Genomic DNA, 20,044 nt, shown 5'->3' with positions numbered 1-20,044 from the left:
CAGCTTCACAGATCTTGATCGATGAGTCCAAGAGTGATCTTGACAGGTTATTGCTGCCAGCATGGACACTTCCGGACAGTCTATCAGAGGCACTGGTCAGTTCTGCACCCACATGAAGCCCAGCATTGGATAATTGAATGATGAGTCCAAGATCGATTGGGACAAGTTAACACTGCCAGCGTGCACACTCCCGGAGAGTCTATCAGCGGCACCTGTCAATCCTTCACCAACTTGACGCCCAGCATCTCTTCCAACACCTTGGAATATTCTGCTGATAGGTTTTGTGATAAAGGAAAATAAACCCATATTATATAATATTTATATTAGATAATATTTAATGTTATCTTTGATTATGTATTATTCTTTTGATATAATTAACAAGTTTGAATTGTTTTTAGTTGCCATTGTCATTTATTAACTTTCCTCAAAGTTACAAGACACTCCAAGATATATATGGCGAATAAATGACGTACTTTGAACACTCGCTCCAATCAAATATCAGAAGATAACGAAGATAGATATTTAAAGTGTTGGCAAGCGGGTAAGGCCCTAACAATGATTCATCGAATACAAGCATATCTAAATATCCGTAATCTAAGACCTCGCCAACCAAGGATACGACAAAGTTAAATGTGGGGCTATGCAAAACCTGGTATTCGGCGAATCATTAGTTAAGGCCTTACCCGCCAGCCAATGCACCCCGAAGTTGGCGTCATATTTTATATGAGCCACTCTCCAAAACAGAGAAAACAAACAGATAGATAATAACAACAATGGATACACTACCTCCAATAATATTGAGACAGATTGTTGAACAGCTCGATGATAATGCTGATCGATTGGTGATGTCATTGTCGTGCAAGCGATTGTTTGATCAACGTCATTCATACTTGAACTTCAACATGAATACTGATGATGGACGTATAATACAACAGGTCAGAGCATCTACATCATTGCTAAACTCTTACAAACAAATAATATACAATGATTATAACAACAACAAACTATTAACAATATTGATACATACAGATTATAAAGGCAACTGTGAGAAAAGAAGGTATCACTTAATCATCTCAATTGGTATGAATGAATGATTGATTGACACAAATGACGCGACCGCCCACTCACTCAATCAATCACTCATTCTCACATCAAGGTGATAGAATGGATGATGGATGGAAGAATGAACTATTGCAACTAAAGATCAAGAGTGTATTGTTTAGAGATTGTAGGGATGACCCTTTGGATGACCACTTCTGGTCATGTCCAATCTTGATTGACATGCTCAGCACTCTGCACTCCAGAGGATGTGAGATCATCTATAAATTGAAGTCCAGTGCAAAGATACCATCACAACTTCGAAATGTTCCAATCACTGAACTGTCGATTAGCTGCTCATCTCACGAACCGGAGGAGTTCATCGTGTATGCTGACCTTCCGCCGACACTTCTCAGCCTAAACTTCTACTACGTCCATCACCACGAACCGAACTTTGACCTGACACACCTGCGCTCACTCACCTCGCTACACATTGGCGACATCGACCAACCGCTGGACGGTGCCAAACTGCCACCATCGCTCACCTTACTCGATATTGGCTACGACAACAAACAAGCTGTTTACAATCTTCCGGCCAGCATCACTGAAATCGACTTGAGCTCGGACTACACGCACATGATTGAACATCAACCGCTTCAAAGATTCCACACTTGCGATTTGTCATTCTTGCACTCCAACACAATCTATCTACATCTACGCCTGCTCGAACTATATACAGAAGTCGATGAATCACATCTTTACTGGATCACATCTGGCTCATTCCCAGTTTTGGAGGCGCTCACCATCATACTAAGTCCTACCGATCAATCTACAACATTCAATCTGTCTACACTGCCCATGTCACTACGCAAGCTTGAAATCACAACATGCAATCAAGTGGACTTTGAATCACTGCCAAGTGGCATCACAGAGCTACGAATATCATTCGATAATTGTTACACTCAACTGCCCAACATATCTCCAAGTGTCCAAACAATGGCACTTCAAGGGTATCGTGACAAGTTGGATGTTTCCAATCTTCCACAATCATTGACCAGTTTGGAACTGTGTAGATTCGACCAACGAGTTGATCTTAGTATATTACAACATTTGGAATCATTGCGTTGTTTAACTTGTTATAAACGAATAGATTCAATTGATGACGTCAAGAAATTGATACAACAACTTCCGACAGCAATAGTACAACTCAACATTGAGACGACCATTGGTAATAATGAACAAAGTATCAATCTCAGACGATTATCAAATACATTATTCCTACACCATGATATCAATAACTTTGCACTCTCATTCTTGATAGACACTGACTGACCCAACATACTTCATCAATCCTCACCCCTCTCAATACTCATTCAATTGCATTTACAAGAATACAAATAAACAAACAGATAAACATATAATAGCAATCAATGGATACACTACCTATGATATTATTGAGACAGATTGTTGAGTACCTTGATGACATCAGGGACGATTTCGGCATATCCATCCCAATTGGTATGTTTGATTGACGTTTGTTCATTCACTCAATTACTCACATTCACTTAAAGATGATAGAATGGATGATGATGAATGGAAGAATGAACTATTGCAATATAATATCAATGGCTACAAGTGATGTATTTTTGGACCCATCCAACTTGTCGTCCAACCCAAACTATCCACATCTACGCCAACTCACAATTTACGATAAGATCGATCAATCAGGTCTGTCCAGGATCACACCCAAGTCATTCCCTTTGTTGGAGGAGTTAACAACTACGTTAACATCTACAGACCCGTTAACAATATTCAATCTGTCGACATTTCCCGCTTCACTACGCAAGCTTGACATCACTCCTTATGGTCCGATGGACTCACAATCACTTCCAAGTGGCATCACCTACCTACGAATATCATTCGAACATTGCAACAAGCCACTGCCCAACATACCTCCAAATGTCCAAACACTGTCACTTGATTGGTATCAAGTTGGATGTTTTCAAACTTCCTCAATCATTGACCAGTTTGAAGCAGATCAGACACGACAATAGAGATGACCAACGAGTTGCTCTGACTTTGTTACAACATTTGTCATCATTACATTGTTTGACTTGGTATGGATCACCTGAGTCAATTCAATACATCAAGTATCTTGCTCAACATCTTCCAACAGTCCAACTTAACATCACGACAATGACTCTCCCTTTCTTTAATGGACGAAGAAGATTCAAACTCAGACGACTATCGGATAAACTATTCCTGCACTACGATGACAATAACCTGGCACTCTCATTCTTGGTCGACCCTGTCACGCCCAATCTCATCTGACACTCTCAAAACAAGAAGAGCAGTATTTGGTGCCAACATCAATTTACCAACAAGTCTTCATTACTTAATGTGATATCAATAACAACAGATACCAGTAATTAAACAAACAAACATATAATAATGGATACACTACCTCTAATAATATTGAGACAGATTGTTGAACATCTAGATGATAATGTAGATCGATTGGTGATGTCATTGTTGTGCAAACGATTGTTTGATCAACGTCATTCATACTTGAACTTCAACATGAATACTGATGAACAGTTGACACAGGCCAGACCAGTAGTGACATCATTCCTTCGCTCTTACAAACAGATAATAGACAATAACTATAAAGACAAACAATTATATATCTTGTTATACACAGGTGATACAGGAGCTGGCATCTGGGACAACATTGACTTATCCATCTCAATTGGTATGATTGATTGATGTTGATGTTGATTGATTGATTGACTAATGATGCTCAATCACTCACTCACTCATTCTTACTTACTTACTTCAAGGACTGTATAATGATGATGATGAATGGAAGAATGAACTATTGCAATATAATATCGAACATGTTATGTTTAGAGATTGTACAGATGACCCTTTGGATGATAAGTTCTGGACACTTCCAAGCATTGTTGACTTGCTTAATGTACTGCACTCCAGAGGCTGTGTGATCGCCTATAATTTAGAATCAAGTTCAACGATACCTTCACATCTCCAATATGCTCCTATCACTGAACTATCAGTTCGTCCATTTGATTTGGATGATGAAGGAATCGTATTGTTGGGTGATCTACCGCCAACACTCCTCAGCCTAAGCTTCGAGTCAACCTTTTGCTACGAGCCAATCTTTGACCTGACACACATGCGCTCACTCACCTCGCTATACTTGAACAGCTTAGACGAGCCACTGGACGGTGCCAAGCTGCCACCATCAATCACTGAACTCAAACTTGGCTACTACTTCAGACAACCTGTGTATAACCTTCGATCCAACGTCACTAAACTTTATCTATATAGCTCAAACTACACTAAAACGGTTGAACATCAATGGCTACACACAATGTTCATTTGGAATTCATCGACCTTGGCGTACAACGCAAACTATCCACATCTACGCCAAATCACAATTGACACTATCGATCAATCAGAACTCTCACGGATCACATCAACATCATTCCCAGTGTTGGAGATGTTCGAGACCAAACTGAGATCCACCGAGTCATCAACAACATTCAATCTGTCGACCCTGCCCGCGTCACTGCGCAAGCTTGACATCACACCTTATGGAACTGTGGACTCTCAATCATTGCCAAGTGGCATCACCAACTTAAGGATATCATTCCAATATGGGAACACTCCACTGCCAGACATACCTCCATGTGTCCAAACACTGTCAATTGATTGGTATCGTGACAAGTTGGATGTTTTCAAGTTACCTCAATCATTGACCAGTTTGAGACTCAGTAGACATGACCAACCAGTTGATCTAAGTCTATTACGACATTTGGCATCATCATTGCGTTGTTTGATCTGGTATGGATCACTTCAATCAATGGAGCATATCAAGTTACTTGTTCAACATCTTCCAACAACAGTGGTCCAACTCAACATTCAAACGATTGCAGGGATCATTAACTTTGAACGTATATTCAAACTCAGACGACTATCAGATACACTGTTCCTACATAACGATATCAACAACCTTGCACACTCCTACATGATCGACTCTGCCACGCTCCAATCACGCCTTACTGTTCCAAAAATACAAGATATTCATTCATTGAATTGACATCAACAAATATTAAACAAACAGATTATTATTATCTGTATAAGTGACTTGGGTTTGTTGAGAATGACTCTTGTCCCGCACTCCATTTTGAAGTTGTCATGGCCCTCATTTCGATGTTTCGTTCGTCATTTCAATAATACCAAAACAGATAATAATAATAATAATCAAGTAATGGATACACTACCTCCAATAATATTGAGACAGATTGTTGGACAGCTCGATGACAATGCTGATCGATTGGTGATGTCATTGTCGTGCAAGAGATTGTTTGATCAACGTCATACATACTTGAACTTCAACATGAATTCTACTTTTTTAGAGTTGCATAAAGTCAGAACAGTGCCATTGCTCAACTCTTATAAACAGATAATAGACAATGATCATTACAACAAACAATTAACAGTATTTGTATACACTGGCGAACTAGGTGAATGGGGGAATGAAGACCTGAACATTGAAATCAATCGTATGTTTGATTGACACTCAATCACTCACTCACTCACTCACTCACTTCAAATAAAGGTGATAGTAAGGATGATGAATGGAAGCATGATCTACTGCACCGTAGGATCAAGAGTGTATATTTTAAAGATAGTGTTGATGACCTTTTGGATGATGACTTTTGGTCATGTCCAATCTTGGTTGATATGATCAACACTCTGCACTCAAGAGGATGCGAGCTCATCACTGATTTGGTATCCATACCATCACAACTCCGAAGAATACCAATCACAGAGGTGACTATTCATCCCGAATCGGATGCTACATTTGTGTTGGCTGACCTCCCGCCGACACTCAACATCCTATCCCTCAACTACCTCGTTCCCTCCCAGCCACCATTAGACTTGACGCACCTTTGCTCGCTCACCTATCTAAGCCTTGATGGCATACAAGGTCCCCTGGATGGTGCTAAACTGCCAGAGTCGCTCACTGAGCTCTATCTCGACAGCTTCTTCAACCAACCTGTATACAACCTTCCGGCCAGCGTCACCAAACTCAGTCTTAAATGCATGGTCTACCCGCACAAGATTGAACATCGACCTCTTCAGAAGATCGACATTCACGATTTGTCGTCCCTCTCGTCCAACACAGACTGTCCACATCTACGTGAGCTCATTATTGAACGTGTCAATCAAAAAGATATCTCACGAATCACATCCTCATCATTCCCAGTGTTGGAGAAGCTCAAAACCATGCTAGGTTCTACAGAGCTTGAGGAATTCAATCTGTCGACACTGCCCGCGTCACTACGCATGCTTGACATCTCGCATTACGGACAGATGGACCCACAATCACTGCCAAATGGAATCACCGACCTTCGAATATCATACGATGAAGGTGACACCCCACTGCCAAACATACCTCCAAATGTCCAAACACTGACACTTCATGGGTATCATGACAAGTTGGATGTTTCCAAGTTACCTCAATCATTGACCAGTTTGGAACTGTTCAGTCATAAACAACAAGTTGATCTGGAAGTATTCCAACAATTGCCATCATTGCGTTGTTTGGCTTGGTTTGGATCAAATCAATCAGATAATATCAAGTATTTTATTCAAAATCTTCCATCAACAATTATTATTCTAATGTTATTGTTAAAAGTTAATTCGGGAACTGGATATTTTAGACGTATGATCAAACTCAGACGACTATCAGATACATTGTTCCTTCATCATGATGTCAACAATTTTGCACTCTCATATTTTATCAACATAGCCACACTCTGACAATCAAGTCAAATAAATCAAACTTGTCATTGATCATCAAGACCTTGCAGGAATCAGAAACAGATAATAATAATAATAGCAATCAATGGATACACTACCTCTGATAATATTGAGAAGGATTGTTGAACATCTAGATGCTAATGCTGATCGATTTGTGATGTCATTGTCGTGCAAGAGATTGTTTGATCAACGCCATTCATACTTGAGCTTCAACCCGAATAATGATCGTGCCTTTTCAAAAAAGGCTAGACCTTGCGTGACATCATATCTTAACTCTTACAAACAGATAATAGACAATGATTATAACAACAAAACTTTAACAGTCATGGTATACACTTATGCCTCTGGCTGGGAGATATGTTTCGACCTAAACATCTCAAAAGGTATGTTTGTTTGTTCGATTGATTGATTGTTCGGTTGACTGACTAACAACGTGATCACTCAAGATGATAGACTGGATGATCGATGGAAGACTGAACTACTGCAACAAAAGGTCATTGGCGTATATTTTAAAGATAGTATTGATGACCCTTTTGATGATCGCTTCTGGACATGTCCTATCCTGATTGACATGATAAACACATTGCACTCCAGAGGATGCACGATCGTCTATAAGTTGGAACACAATGTTGCAGCCATAGCAGCACAACTCAGAAATGTTCCACACTTCTCTGTCGATTGAGTCATCACGTGCAACAAGTAGAATGGACGAACCCATAGTATATGCTGACCTTCCATTGACACTCCTCAGACTAAGCGTCCTCTACGCCCGCCTGCCAAAATTGGACCTGACACATCTACGTTCACTTACCTCGATATACTTTGACAGATTTGACGAGCCACTGGACGGTGCCAAACTGCCACCATCGCTCACTCAACTCCATCTGAAATGCACTAACTACACGTACAAGATTGAACATCAACCGCTTCAAAGTATCAAAATTAGCACATTGTCAAACCTGTCCCTCAACACAACCTATCCACATCTACGCCAGCTCAGTATTGAACGTGTCAATCAATCAGATCTATCACTGATCACATCTTCATCATTCCCGGTGTTGGAGGAGCTTACCGCCTGTCAAAGATCCACCGATGGATCATCACTCAATCTCTCTACACTGCCCGAGTCACTACGCGAGCTTGACATCATACTTTGCAGACCTGTGGACTCACAATCACTGCCAAGTAGCATAACCAACCTAAAGTTATCATTCGATAATTGTGACACTCCACTTCCAATCATACCCCCAAGTGTACAATCACTGTATCTTTCTGGTTATCGTGACAAGTTGGATGCTTCAAATCTTCCACAATCATTGACCAGTTTGGACCTGAACAGAAACGACCAACCAGTTGATCCGGATGTGCTCCAACAATTGCCATCATTGCGTTGTTTGATTTGGTATGGATCAATTCACTTATTGGAGAACGTCAAGCAACTTGTTCAAGATCTTCCAACATCGATCGTCCAACTCAAAATTGAGACTGTGAGGGAGAAGAATGGCTTTGAACTCACATTCAAACTCAGACGACTATCAGACTCACTGTTCCTTCAAATAGATGTCAACAACTTGCACTCTCATACTTTATTGACACTGCCAGGCTCCAATCTCGTCTGGCAGTTCCAAAAGATCTGTGCAAAAACTGGTTCACTTCAACCATCATTAAATTAAGTGACGCCGAGTCTAGATTCGGCTTCACATTCAACAATCTTATCCCTTATGTATCTTCGTCATGATAGACACAACATCACCAAGTCCTTCAATATTATTTTCTACATCGATCAAACGAATAACAAAGGAACAAGCATGGGACATAAGACATATCGTGATGTATCCTGATCATCCGAGGTCGTTCATAATGTTGGAATTGGATGACGAACCTTCAACTACACACTTTGGTCTCTATGCTGACAATGATCAACTGGTATCTGTAGTGTCACTGTTCATCGATGATCATAAACAAGAAGCACAGTTTAGAAAGTTTGCTACGTTGGAGCAACATCAACGTCGTGGCTATGGCACTACACTTCTACGGCACATGATTGAACACACTGTACAACTAGGAATCAAACGACTCTTCTGCAATGCACGTGCCAACAAACAATCATTCTACAACTCATTTGGCCTGCAATCAAAAGGTGACACATGGGATAAGAATGGCTACACTTATTGTCTAATGGAGATGAATCTATGATCCATCATACTGTATATATACTTTAATAAACTCACACAATCAATCAATTATGATGTTGTCGTAATTGATGATAGTCGCTTGGTCGCTGGAGGAGATGTTTGGCCATTGGATGACGATGGATTGAGATTTGGCGAGGAGGATGAGGAAGAGTTGTCGTAGAAACCAATTGCACCATCATATGATCGATATATCGCATCCTCATCGGCAATCTTTCTCCATTGTCTTGACTCTACGTTATAGATGTGGTTCTGATGTGTCCTGCCACCAATGAACAGTATCTCTGCAGACAACTGTTTGTACTTCTTTGGACAGTAGATCATTGAGTACTTGTTCGAGCTGTTGTGTATCTCCAATGGTGGGTTGAGTGTCTCGCGAGATTTTGTCTTGATGGACACTGAACAGAAGTTCTTCTCCTTGTCGAGTATGTAGACGAGGTCGTCGCCATCGAAACAGCTGGCAATGATCCTCTCCTTGAAGCCAATGTTCTCGACGAATGTCGTACACTCACTGGCCTGCACATCGAATGCCAGGATAGACTTGATCTCCTTGCCGGCATTGTCGCAGCCGCCCACAATGTAGATGACGCCGTCCAGGTAGAACGATAGGGAGTCGGAGCGTGGCGAGTCCATGTCACCAATCCTCGTGAACTCGAGTGATTTGGTGTCAAACAGATCTATCCTAGTAACGCGGCCTGTCTTTAGCGCACCACCAACCAAGAAGATGTACTGATGACCATCGTAACATGTTGAGATGCCACAGCCACCTTGCTTGGTGGTGATACTCTCGGTGTAGTCCCACTTCTTGGACTTGATACAGTAGCGCGAGAATGTAGTCGAGGTGCTCGAGCCACCAAATACAAAGATGTGATCCTTGGTGGCCACCAGCGAGTTAAAAGGCAGCGACCTCTCCTCGATGCTGGACGAGCCGCAGTGCGACCACTGCAGTGTCTTGAAGTCAAAGATGTAATTGCCATTCTCTCCAACGGTCAGAATGTGATTGATCACGTGATGACTGGTCATCTGCATGTCTGTGTCGTTCAAGTCGATGATCTCGTAGAGTTGGTGCACCTGGTCCTTGATGGCCGTGAGCTTGCCCATGTCGAAGCGGACGTCGTAAAAGTTGGGCACTGATTGATCGCTTCTCTCATATGCACTCTTGTATGTTTGAATCTTCTTGAGCAGCTCTGAAGATTGTCTCTCATCCTCAATGTAGCAGTTGTTTGTTATGTTCTTTTCAACAAACTCTGTGATTGATGTAGAGTCCTTGATCAATTGGCACAGTGATCCAGTGTCGTCGTCGTCGTCGTAGTCGGTGGCGTCATACTCATGATGTCTATGTCTGTGATGATGGACATCACCTTCATGATCATCATTGTCATTAGAACAGTTGTGCTGCACATTTCCATTGGCGTTGGGTACGACCTTGTTTGTATTCCAATCGATAATCTTGCTGAGTGATTTGAGTTCCTCGTAGAGATTGTCCATCAACCTCTCAGTCTTTTCTCGTTCACATCTGATTGGCTTCTTGATCTTTAGCTCCTCTGCCATGAGATAGTCAAACAACTCTCGAAAGTGTTGAGAGATTGATCGTTCAGTCTGAGTGAAAGAGTCGACCATCTGAGCACAACGTTGCAACTGTTTCCATATCTCCTCCAATCTATCTCTATAGTCTAAATTCTGAGTGATTGACTCTACGTCATCAATCAAATGACCACGATGTGTAGATGTAGTACACTTGACACAAACAATTATATTGCAAGTTGAACAAATGAACTCCATAGGTCTATTTAAATGTATTTTACAACTCTCCATTCTCTTTCTCTCTCTATCTCTATCTCTCTATCTCTTTCTCATGTCCTCAATCTTTGGATGTGCACATAATAATAAGATTAATTAATTGAGTTCATTGGGTATTGATGAAGGTTATGTAGTAGTGTTGTGTGTGAGTTTCCCCCCAGGCTACGTCCACAGATCTGAAAGAAATCATTGAATGGTTTGCATTGAATTGACACCTTTTGAGGTCGATGTTCCTGTCTGACCCCATCGATACTTCATCTAATTTACTTCTTGGATACAATCAATATCCATTCATTCATCTACATCTTTATTCAACCTTGTTCCACTCACTATGTTCACATTGACTAACTGTCTAACTATGAGTCCAATGAACCATAAGTGTTGATAATATCCTTTAGCAAAGCAGTCCTAGTTCTTTGAATCTTTATCATGAAACTAGGTGCGTCATACGATGCACATTCAGAGTTGATCACTTTGGAATTGAGTTGAGTTGAGGTAAGGATGTTGGAGTTAGGACATTGCATTGAATATATGGATTGGATATTAATGAATAACATACATTTACACAACAGATAATCCTTGAATGATGCATTGGCTTCGTAAGTACCTGGATATTCAATGTATGGATGACTTGGTTGAATGCCCTCCTTATACACGATGGATATCTTATATCGCTTGTTGCCCATTGTTCGACTGGCAACTGCATCCACTTGTACAACAATAAATACGTCTAAGGTACAAAAATGGTAAGTTAGTATGTTTGATTGATTGAATGATTGAATGAATGTATGAATAGACGACATACGATTGAAATCGGATTGGATAACGTTTGGATTGAAGGGCCTATCACCCTCCTTGAATACTATTACAACAATGTCATTGCCAATATGACGCTTCTTCTCCACTTGCTGACTGTCCATCTGACTGAATGGTAGCATGGTGGCAACATGGAACATTACTTCGAATCCCCTATAGTTCTCATAGATACTCTCCATTCCTGTAGTATTATTCTTCACATCCAGACCTCCACGATAATGCTCCCATCCCTGTAGCTGTATCCTCTTTCCAAGCAATGACAAGAACTCGTTAAAGTCATCACTGCCATACTCTGGAGATATATTTGATTGATGTAAGTGATTGAGCGGAGTGATTGATTGATTGAGTGGAGAAGACATACCATTCGAGAACATCGACTCTTCGACTGTTTGATTGGTTGCGCAGTAGAGAACACCAAACTTGAAACTCTTGATACGTTGGCGCTCTTCAAACTTGAGGAGGTCTTTGACAACATCGCCAGACTTGACCTTTCTAACACTCTTGGTACTCAGCTCTGGTGCGATTATCTGCATGATCTCCTTGATTGGCACTCTGCTCGCTGAATATATGAAGCTGCCAAACACCTTTGGATTGACCGTGCGATACCTATCTCCTTGCTTTGTCCTCAACAATATCCTATAGCAACCGGCACTCTTTACCAAGAATGAAGATGATGACGATGATGATGATGTCAATGACTCCCTGTCCTTCTCCTTGTCCTTGTCCTCGTCCTTCTCCTTGAATAATGATATGATGTATGGACCATGCTGATCATCCTCGCCAACATAGTTGAAATGCTCGTCCTTCTGGAAGTTGGCAGCGTACCAACACTCGCTGGTGATCAATGTGCTCAGTACCAACTCTTGAGGTGATGTGATGCCCTGCTTGTAGGCCTCCACTGTGTATCCACGCATGTTCTCGATGAGGCTGTAGTCCTTGGTGTCGCTCAGACTCAGCTTGCTGCCACCGGTGGGCGGCGACGCAGACATCGGCGAAGAGGACACTGGCGACGAGCCGCCAGAGTGCGACGTCAGTCTGTCATGTGATCGAGTGCGCTCCGATGATTGGATCGTAATGGATGGCGACCTAAGATCATCACTGCTGTTGTGGCCCTTGGCACTCATCGATCTCCTGCGATCCAGTGTGTTGAAGATCAGCGACTTGATCTTGGGCACCTGGCCCACGGTCAGATTCCTGAACGAATGCAACGTTCCATATTTCTCTGCGTTTGTTGCCTGCTGTGGCGATGGTGGTGGACTGTCCAATGCATCGGCTTCATAACTTGTCGATGGTTTCTCTGGCGATGTGGACACGACAATCGTGACACCTTGTGCGACTGATGCTCTCTTCTCTGCCATCTCTCTCTCCCTTTCAGCAACCCTCTCCCTCTCCTTCTCTTTCTCCTTTTCCTTTTCCTTCTCTTTCTCTCTCTCTTTTTCTTTTTCCCTCTCCTTCTCTCTTTCTTTATCCTCATTCTTCTGGTCCTTCAGCTCCTTCTTCTCTCTTTCCTCACGCTGTTTCCTCAACTCTCTGAGGTGAGCACTATCAAGTATGGATGGTCCAACTGAAGGTCTTTTAGTATGTCCCATCACTGGCGAGCTCTCCAATGCTAACTTAAGCTCTGATAATCTATTCTCACTGATTGGTGATATTGGTGGAGGTCTAAATAGAGGGGCAGGAATGTCAGTTCAAACATATTCCTTCCATTCATTAGTGGACCATCTCCAAACAAATACTTACACTATAGTTGACTCCTTTGGTACAATAGTTGGTGAACTGTTCTTGTTGACCAACTGAACTTTAACGACCGGACTGTTCTCAAGCGATTGTGTAATCTTTGGATTGGCCACAATGAATCGAGCAAAGTCAATCGTCAGCATTTCATTGTCAATGGACAATGCATAGTCATTTTTGAAAAGACCTGGTGCATCCATCAATATTGAGCTCTAATTGTGGAGAATACTGTCAGTATTTGGTCCTCACTAATCAATCAATCAATCATATGATTACAAACCTTTATCTTATCGACAGTATATCTAGAATGGAATTGATAGTTCTTTGTGGTCTGATCTGGAAACTCACACTCTAGTGTGAACTCGAGTGCCTTGGCACAAAGACCAAATGATTGAAATGAATCCATCTATCCTATATATCTGTATCTATATCTATATCTATATCTGTCTTATATCTATATATACATGTCACATATGAAAATAAAAGAGTAGTATGTGGGAGGAGAGTAAGGTATGAGGATAAGGTAAGAGGGATTGCGGAATGAATGAATGATTAGATGAATGCATTTCACCCAACCATCCATCGTCGTTCTGATGATGTTGTTGTGATTGTTGTGATGGCTCTGCCAATCCAGATATATACCAAAGTTTGTAAAATGGGTTGATTGGATCGGACCTTGGATCGGAGTTTCGTGAGTTAGTTGTGTGGGATGGAGGCCCACAACTATATAAAGTTAAAAAAAAAAGATAGAAGTATATCTTTTAAAAAAGAGATAAAGTAATGAGTAATAAGAATAATGGTTGTTTGAGTAAGTGTAAGGGCTTTCAAATGTTGACAACTGTGCCTCATCAAATCAAGAACGTATCTAGAGTCAGAACTCTCCAACCTAAACACTCGATCACACACATTCACCAACACATCTTGATCACTCGATGATCGGTGTATCTCATCAAACATGTTGTTTGAAAAAACTTAATGTGTTGCTGGACCAGGTGTGGTTGTGATGGGTGGTTGGATCAGGACACTGCAATGGTGGTGGGGGCAGGGCTTTGAAGAGGCCTTTATTCAAACAATGTTATCCGTCCAATCGTGTTGATGATGTGTGTGTGATGATGGAATGGTCTATTGCAACACTGCAAACGAAACACTGTCCATGAAGAAGGGAGTAGTGTAGTTGGTAGTCTCTTGAGTGGCCACATCCAAGATGATCAATGTCATGTTGGTGGCCGAGAGGGAGTCAGTGGTCAAGAACAAGACGTTTGATGAGTCTGCCATGAATGTAGTTGGCATCACAACATAAGAGTTGAAGGTGGCAACGATCGTAGGTGTTGGAAGTAGGCTCTGGAGAATGAGACTAAGCTCAAATGTGTTGGGTTGTTGAATCACTTGTGTGCCATAGAGATTACCATTGACCATGAACATCTCAAACATTTCCAAAGCAGTGTTCATTGGTGACGACAATGTCTTTGTAAAGATATTGTATGACATCAACTTTTGTACATCATTCTTCAAGTAATAGGATACATAATACTCTCCCGAAGCTGGATCATAAGCTCCACTCAAAGCATTTGGGTTGGTGATATTAAGTGAAGTATTGGTACTAATGTTTGATTGATTGTGTTAGTCCCTTGGAATCATTCCATTTAATCACCTTTTTGTTTTCAATTACTTACCAGATGTTGTTGGCAAAGTCCCATTGGATGAGGTAGAGCTCATAGTTAATATCAAGGTAGAGATTGGTAATGATTTGTGCCTTTGGATCGTATCCAAAGAGATAGAATTCATTTGGATGATTACCAGGAAGAATAGTTCCAAGTTGATTTGTTTCTCCACTTTGAGTATCAAGTTGTTGGAGAACAAACTCCTCACCAGTGTATCCAAAGTAGACCAACTATTCCATTTTTGATAAAATGTTAATATTTATTTGATCAATCAAAGTGGAACTATAGTTCTCACAAACCATACTTACATAATCAGTGTTTGTTTGGTCTACAAAAGCAGCCAATGTTTTCTCCAAAGGATGGAGGAGGGTTTGATTTCCTACTGTACCATTGGACAATTGTACTGTTTGGAATAGAGAGTAAATAGTTGAATTCTCAACATTGTACTTGTTGGTGAAGGTATATGCATATGATGGCTCTAAAGACAACACTGGATACCAGGTTATAGTGGCCAACAAAACAAATATAGCCAAAGTATAATATATTCTTGATGTCATTTAAGTTGAAGTTAATATTGATACTGAAGATGTTGATGATGTCAACTAGTTGGGGGTTGTTTAAATAAAAAACATTTAAAGATAATATCTTGATAGATTGTTTTGATCTTTACAAAAAATAAGATCATCTTGAAAGTATCACCACCTGTTTGAGCACTTTGAAAACAAAGATGGTGATAATAAAGAGTCCAAGTCGTCGGACACCTGGAAAGATAGGATTGTATTTTAATACTTATCATTCAGAATGCACCTTAAGGAAATAGAAAGGAACTTTTTGCGCTCATCATCAATGGGCAGTCCCATCATCAATCAATCCCTGAAAGAGTGAAGTTTTGTCCAGGCCTGGTTATGTGAACCTAGACGACTGTAATCACCAATATTGAAGATGAATATCCAATCACTGAGTGAAAAGAAAGACCTAACTTTTATGAGACTGAAGTTCAAAAGACTATTTTGGCGCCATGATTAATTGTAACGTTAATCAAATAAATATTATTATTTGTTATTATTTTTGTTCAACAAAGAACAACAAAGTGATCAGATGCCGACTAGTGTTTTCTGACTAGGATGCACCAAATTTTCAAATTGATGGGTAGGTATCCTATGCAACTCATGATGGAACTAGTATCTCTATGAATGAAAAGACAAATCCCTCGGGCGAGTAGCCGCGTGTGTAACCTATTAACGGGTCATCATAGATAGAAAGATCCAAAAACCGGTTTGTCGACAAATGGACCGGGTCCCTGTGAAGGCAGACATATGGGTGGTACACCACCCTTCATATGGAGGGACGTAAGTGTGGTCCCTGATCTCCGACCGACTCGTGTGTGGTAAGTGTGTTGGCCCAACCCCCTTTTGCAGAAGTAATCACATCAGTGAAAGTCTTGACATGATAGATCAATAATAGCTAACAAACTATTATTATTATTATTATTATTATATTACTCATAGTTCTTAGGGAGGTGTGATGTCTGTCCACACAGTACTTAAAGGACACCAGGAATGTGGACAGGTTTAAACACCACTTCATCTCCTCCCTCTGGACCTTCTATCTCTCTATCTGTCTCTCTCTATTTTACAAGTATGGGTTAAACTACCACGCTTTGATCAGATGTCTGTGAGAGATCACATTGGCCTGACACCTCTTCTTCCTACTCCTCTCTCTCTCCCTCTCTCCTCTTGCTCTCCTTTTTACTTCTCTCTCTCTTCGTCTCCCTCTCTCTCTTCCAAACTCTCCAACATTCTATTCTCTCACTCTCCATCCCTCTCTTCGTCTCTATCTTCTTCTCTTTCTCTCACTCTCTCTTACTCTCTCCTCAAAGATACAATGTACCGCAACATTGTTCTTTCCTCTATCCTTCTTCTTTTGATTGTCGCTGGCAGTAGCCAGGCTGTGAGCATCGAGCCACAGAGCGTCAAGCTGGCATTCACCAACTCGTCCAGCGAGATGCGTGTCACATGGTACACAACTGGCCAGGGCTCTATGCCCCAGCTGTTGCTCTCTGGCACCAAGTTCGCCATGGACACCGTGAACACCACCACTTTGCTCGCCTCGAACGCCACCTCCATCAACATTGGCCAATGGAGCCAGTGGACTGGATACATCAACACTGCTGTGTTCAATAAGCTTGAGGGCATGACCACCTACTACTACGTCTGCGGTGACCAAGCTAGCCAAGTTTGGTCTGAGGTGTTCAACTTCACCACCGGTGCTTTGACTCATTCGACCGTCACCCCATTCACCCTTGCTGCCTTTGGTGATGTCGGTGGAGAGAATGGTGCACCAACCCTCAAGAACCTCATTGCCACCATGAACAACTACATGTTTGCTCTCCATGTTGGAGATATTGGTATGTTTGTTTGAATGATACTTGAAGTTTGATTGATTGAGTATCAGGTGATTCTAATCCTTTGTTCCCATCATAGCCTACGCTGACCTCCTCACTGCTAAGGCCCTTGGCAACCAGTCGGTTTGGGATCAATGGTTGATGGACGCCAACCCAATCACCTCCCACCTCCCATACATGACTGCCATCGGAAACCATGATGTCTTCAGCCAGGAGCAGATCTACTTGACCTCCTTCGTCATGCCAGCTGCTGTTCCAAACACCGTATGTCATCCCATCAAGCCGCCCACCCTCAACCCTTATCCTAACCCTAACCCTAACCCGAACTCCAACGCTTACTCATAGACCTGGTACTCATTCGATTACAACGGTGTCCACTTTATCGCCTTCTCTTATGAGGATAACTTTGCTGTCGACTCACCCCAATACCAGTGGATCCACAAGGACCTGTCAACCTTCCGTGCCTCCAACCCAAATGGCTGGATCGTCTCGTACGCCCATCGTCCAATGTACTGCTCTGGAATTGACTCATGGTGCACCGGTGCCCCACGCGCCAAGTTTGCCAAGGTCATGGAGGACATCCTCTACACCTACAACGTCGACATCTACTTGTCTGGTCACGTCCACAGCTACGAGCGTACCCTACCAATCTCCAAGAATGTCACCATGGGCACCTACGCTGCGCCCAGAGCCACCATCCATTGCGTCATCGGTATGGGTGGTAACCCAGGTGGTGAGGTAGCTGCCTTCAGCACCCCAGCCCCAGAGTGGTCCACCGGTCCACGCATCAACGACACTGGTTACTCGACCATGACCTTTGCCAATGCCACCCATCTTCACTGGAAGTTCTTTGACAACGCCAACAACTCGCTCGTCGACTCTGTCTGGATCGTCAAGGGTAACTTCTCCGCTTCCCAGCCAACTACCACCTCTACATCCACCACCTCTACCTCATCCACCTCCACAACCTCCACCACTGCTCCTGCAACTACTACCTCCACCTCTACCTCCACCACTTCCACCACTGGACCATCGACCACCTCGACTACCAGCACCACTGGTGCACCATCGACCTCTACAACCTCAACCTCAACCACCAGCACCACAACTCCACCTACTGCCACCATCACCATTGGCAGCACCACTGTTGGATCTTCATCCAAGACCCAATCTTCTCTCTTGGTAACAATTGTTATTGCTGCCATCCTTTCTCTGCTTCTTTAAATCTCTCAGTGACCTGGGAGCATGAAGTATATTCAACTTATTATTATTATTATTAAAAGTCTTTGTACTTGTATATCAATCAATCATTCAATCAAATATTCGTCTGAATGTATCTTCATCCATCTCTGGCATTGGTGTTATGGCGACGATTGGTTTGACTGGCTCTGGTAATGGTGTTGGTAGTTCGAACCAATGAAGTGAGATTGTTGTGGATTGTTCTTCAATGTTGTTGAATTGAGAGACACATATTGCACTGGAAGAGTCGTAACGACGTAGATGAATGTCCAGGAAGGGCAACCGTCTTCCACTGATCCAATAGCTGAGACGGTACGTGTTGACTGTGGGCACCTTCTGAACCAATGACATCAATAACAATCGTGCCTTATCATTGAATGTATGTGTCTTGTCATAATACCAAACTTGAATAGCCAACGATTGAAGTTGTGATTGAAGTGGTAGTCTTCCGCACTCAAGTATACTGAATGGATTACAAATGAAGGTCAACGTCTCTAGTGATGCTGGCAATGCTCCAGTCATGAAGGATGCTTGATATCGACGCCCCAGCGTCAAGGAGGTGAGTGACGGCGGCAACGTACCAGGCATAAACACTTGATTGTAGTTGTAGATGAATCGTAGTGACATGAGAGACAGTGGTAGAGCACCATGTCTGATAGGCTGATTGTAATAGTAACCAAAGGTCAGGCATGTGAGTGAGGAGGGCAATGAACCAGGAATAATGTCTTGAGCATGATCATTACTGAATGCCAATGTTTGTATCGAAGCTGGCAATGCACCAATGGGCAATGGTTGGTTGAAGTGATATCCAAACTTTAGTTTGGTAAGTGATTCGGGCAGGGTACTTGGCATGATTGGTTGGTTAAAGTCGCTGACAAACTTGAGAGTTAAAAGTGATGGAGGCAAGCAACCAGCTGTGATTGGTTGATTGAAGTTATATCCAAACTTTAGACTGGTGATTGATGGCGGCAGACATCCCTCGGTCAAAGGTTGATTGAACTGCTTTCCAAATGTAAGTTTGAGTAAGGTGGATGGAAGTGTGTCATGAACAATAGGTTGATTGAATGTATCGATCAATGTGAATGTAGTTGTAGTATTGTTGATAATGTTGTCATTGCTTGTGTCCTGTATAGATAGATCATTTGATACCATGCGATTGATAGGCTCAAGATTCAAAGTCTGTCTAATGATCTCTAACTGTTGATATGGTTGATGGAACCCATACCATCTATTATTCGTAGATGACAGTTTTAGATAATTTGAATAATACCTCTTATTAGTCATACCCAAACAAGCAACATCCATAACAT

The 20,044-nt window shown here is 41.9% G+C and overlaps 8 protein-coding genes across 8 annotated transcripts; 3 read left to right on the top strand and 5 right to left on the bottom strand.

Annotated features, from left to right (window-relative positions):
- Window positions 1-5,805: 5,805 nt before the first annotated feature.
- SAMD00019534_074010 (hypothetical protein) lies at window positions 5,806-6,992 on the top strand (the record flags this gene model as incomplete). Its single annotated transcript, XM_012897098.1, has 2 exons — window positions 5,806-6,707; window positions 6,878-6,992. The coding sequence occupies 2 exons, from the start codon at window positions 5,806-5,808 to the stop codon at window positions 6,990-6,992; spliced, it is 1,017 nt and encodes a 338-aa protein (XP_012752552.1).
- Window positions 6,993-7,369: 377 nt separating this feature from the next.
- Window positions 7,370-7,606, bottom strand: SAMD00019534_074000 (hypothetical protein; the record flags this gene model as incomplete). Its single annotated transcript, XM_012897097.1, has 1 exon — window positions 7,370-7,606. A coding segment is annotated over one exon (237 nt), but the record flags the coding sequence as incomplete, so codon positions are not given.
- Window positions 7,607-8,670: 1,064 nt separating this feature from the next.
- SAMD00019534_073990 (hypothetical protein) lies at window positions 8,671-9,084 on the top strand (the record flags this gene model as incomplete). Its single annotated transcript, XM_012897096.1, has 1 exon — window positions 8,671-9,084. A coding segment is annotated over one exon (414 nt), but the record flags the coding sequence as incomplete, so codon positions are not given.
- Window positions 9,085-9,134: 50 nt separating this feature from the next.
- SAMD00019534_073980 (hypothetical protein) lies at window positions 9,135-10,895 on the bottom strand (the record flags this gene model as incomplete). The annotated part of the gene is made up of 2 exons (XM_012897095.1): window positions 9,135-9,885; window positions 10,240-10,895. Coding segments are annotated over 2 exons (1,407 nt in total), but the record flags the coding sequence as incomplete, so codon positions are not given.
- Window positions 10,896-11,236: 341 nt separating this feature from the next.
- Window positions 11,237-13,836, bottom strand: SAMD00019534_073970 (hypothetical protein; the record flags this gene model as incomplete). Its single annotated transcript, XM_012897094.1, has 6 exons — window positions 11,237-11,352; window positions 11,440-11,610; window positions 11,686-11,988; window positions 12,058-13,358; window positions 13,437-13,642; window positions 13,711-13,836. The coding sequence occupies 6 exons, from the start codon at window positions 13,834-13,836 to the stop codon at window positions 11,237-11,239; spliced, it is 2,223 nt and encodes a 740-aa protein (XP_012752548.1).
- A 716-nt stretch (window positions 13,837-14,552) lies between these two features.
- SAMD00019534_073960 (hypothetical protein) lies at window positions 14,553-15,648 on the bottom strand (the record flags this gene model as incomplete). The annotated part of the gene is made up of 3 exons (XM_012897093.1): window positions 14,553-15,030; window positions 15,104-15,321; window positions 15,400-15,648. The coding sequence occupies 3 exons, from the start codon at window positions 15,646-15,648 to the stop codon at window positions 14,553-14,555; spliced, it is 945 nt and encodes a 314-aa protein (XP_012752547.1).
- A 1,282-nt stretch (window positions 15,649-16,930) lies between these two features.
- SAMD00019534_073950 (hypothetical protein) lies at window positions 16,931-18,707 on the top strand (the record flags this gene model as incomplete). The annotated part of the gene is made up of 3 exons (XM_012897092.1): window positions 16,931-17,498; window positions 17,575-17,759; window positions 17,841-18,707. Coding segments are annotated over 3 exons (1,620 nt in total), but the record flags the coding sequence as incomplete, so codon positions are not given.
- Window positions 18,708-18,806: 99 nt separating this feature from the next.
- Window positions 18,807-19,886, bottom strand: SAMD00019534_073940 (hypothetical protein; the record flags this gene model as incomplete). Its single annotated transcript, XM_012897091.1, has 1 exon — window positions 18,807-19,886. The coding sequence occupies one exon, from the start codon at window positions 19,884-19,886 to the stop codon at window positions 18,807-18,809; it is 1,080 nt and encodes a 359-aa protein (XP_012752545.1).
- Window positions 19,887-20,044: the final 158 nt, after the last annotated feature.

The sequence above is a fragment of the Acytostelium subglobosum genome, assembly GCF_000787575.1.
Source record: "Acytostelium subglobosum LB1 DNA, scaffold: scaffold15, whole genome shotgun sequence".
Lineage (NCBI taxonomy): Eukaryota > Evosea > Eumycetozoa > Acytosteliales > Acytosteliaceae > Acytostelium > Acytostelium subglobosum.
Note: the sequence above shows the minus strand (reverse complement) of the source record. Positions and strands in the feature narration are given on the sequence as shown.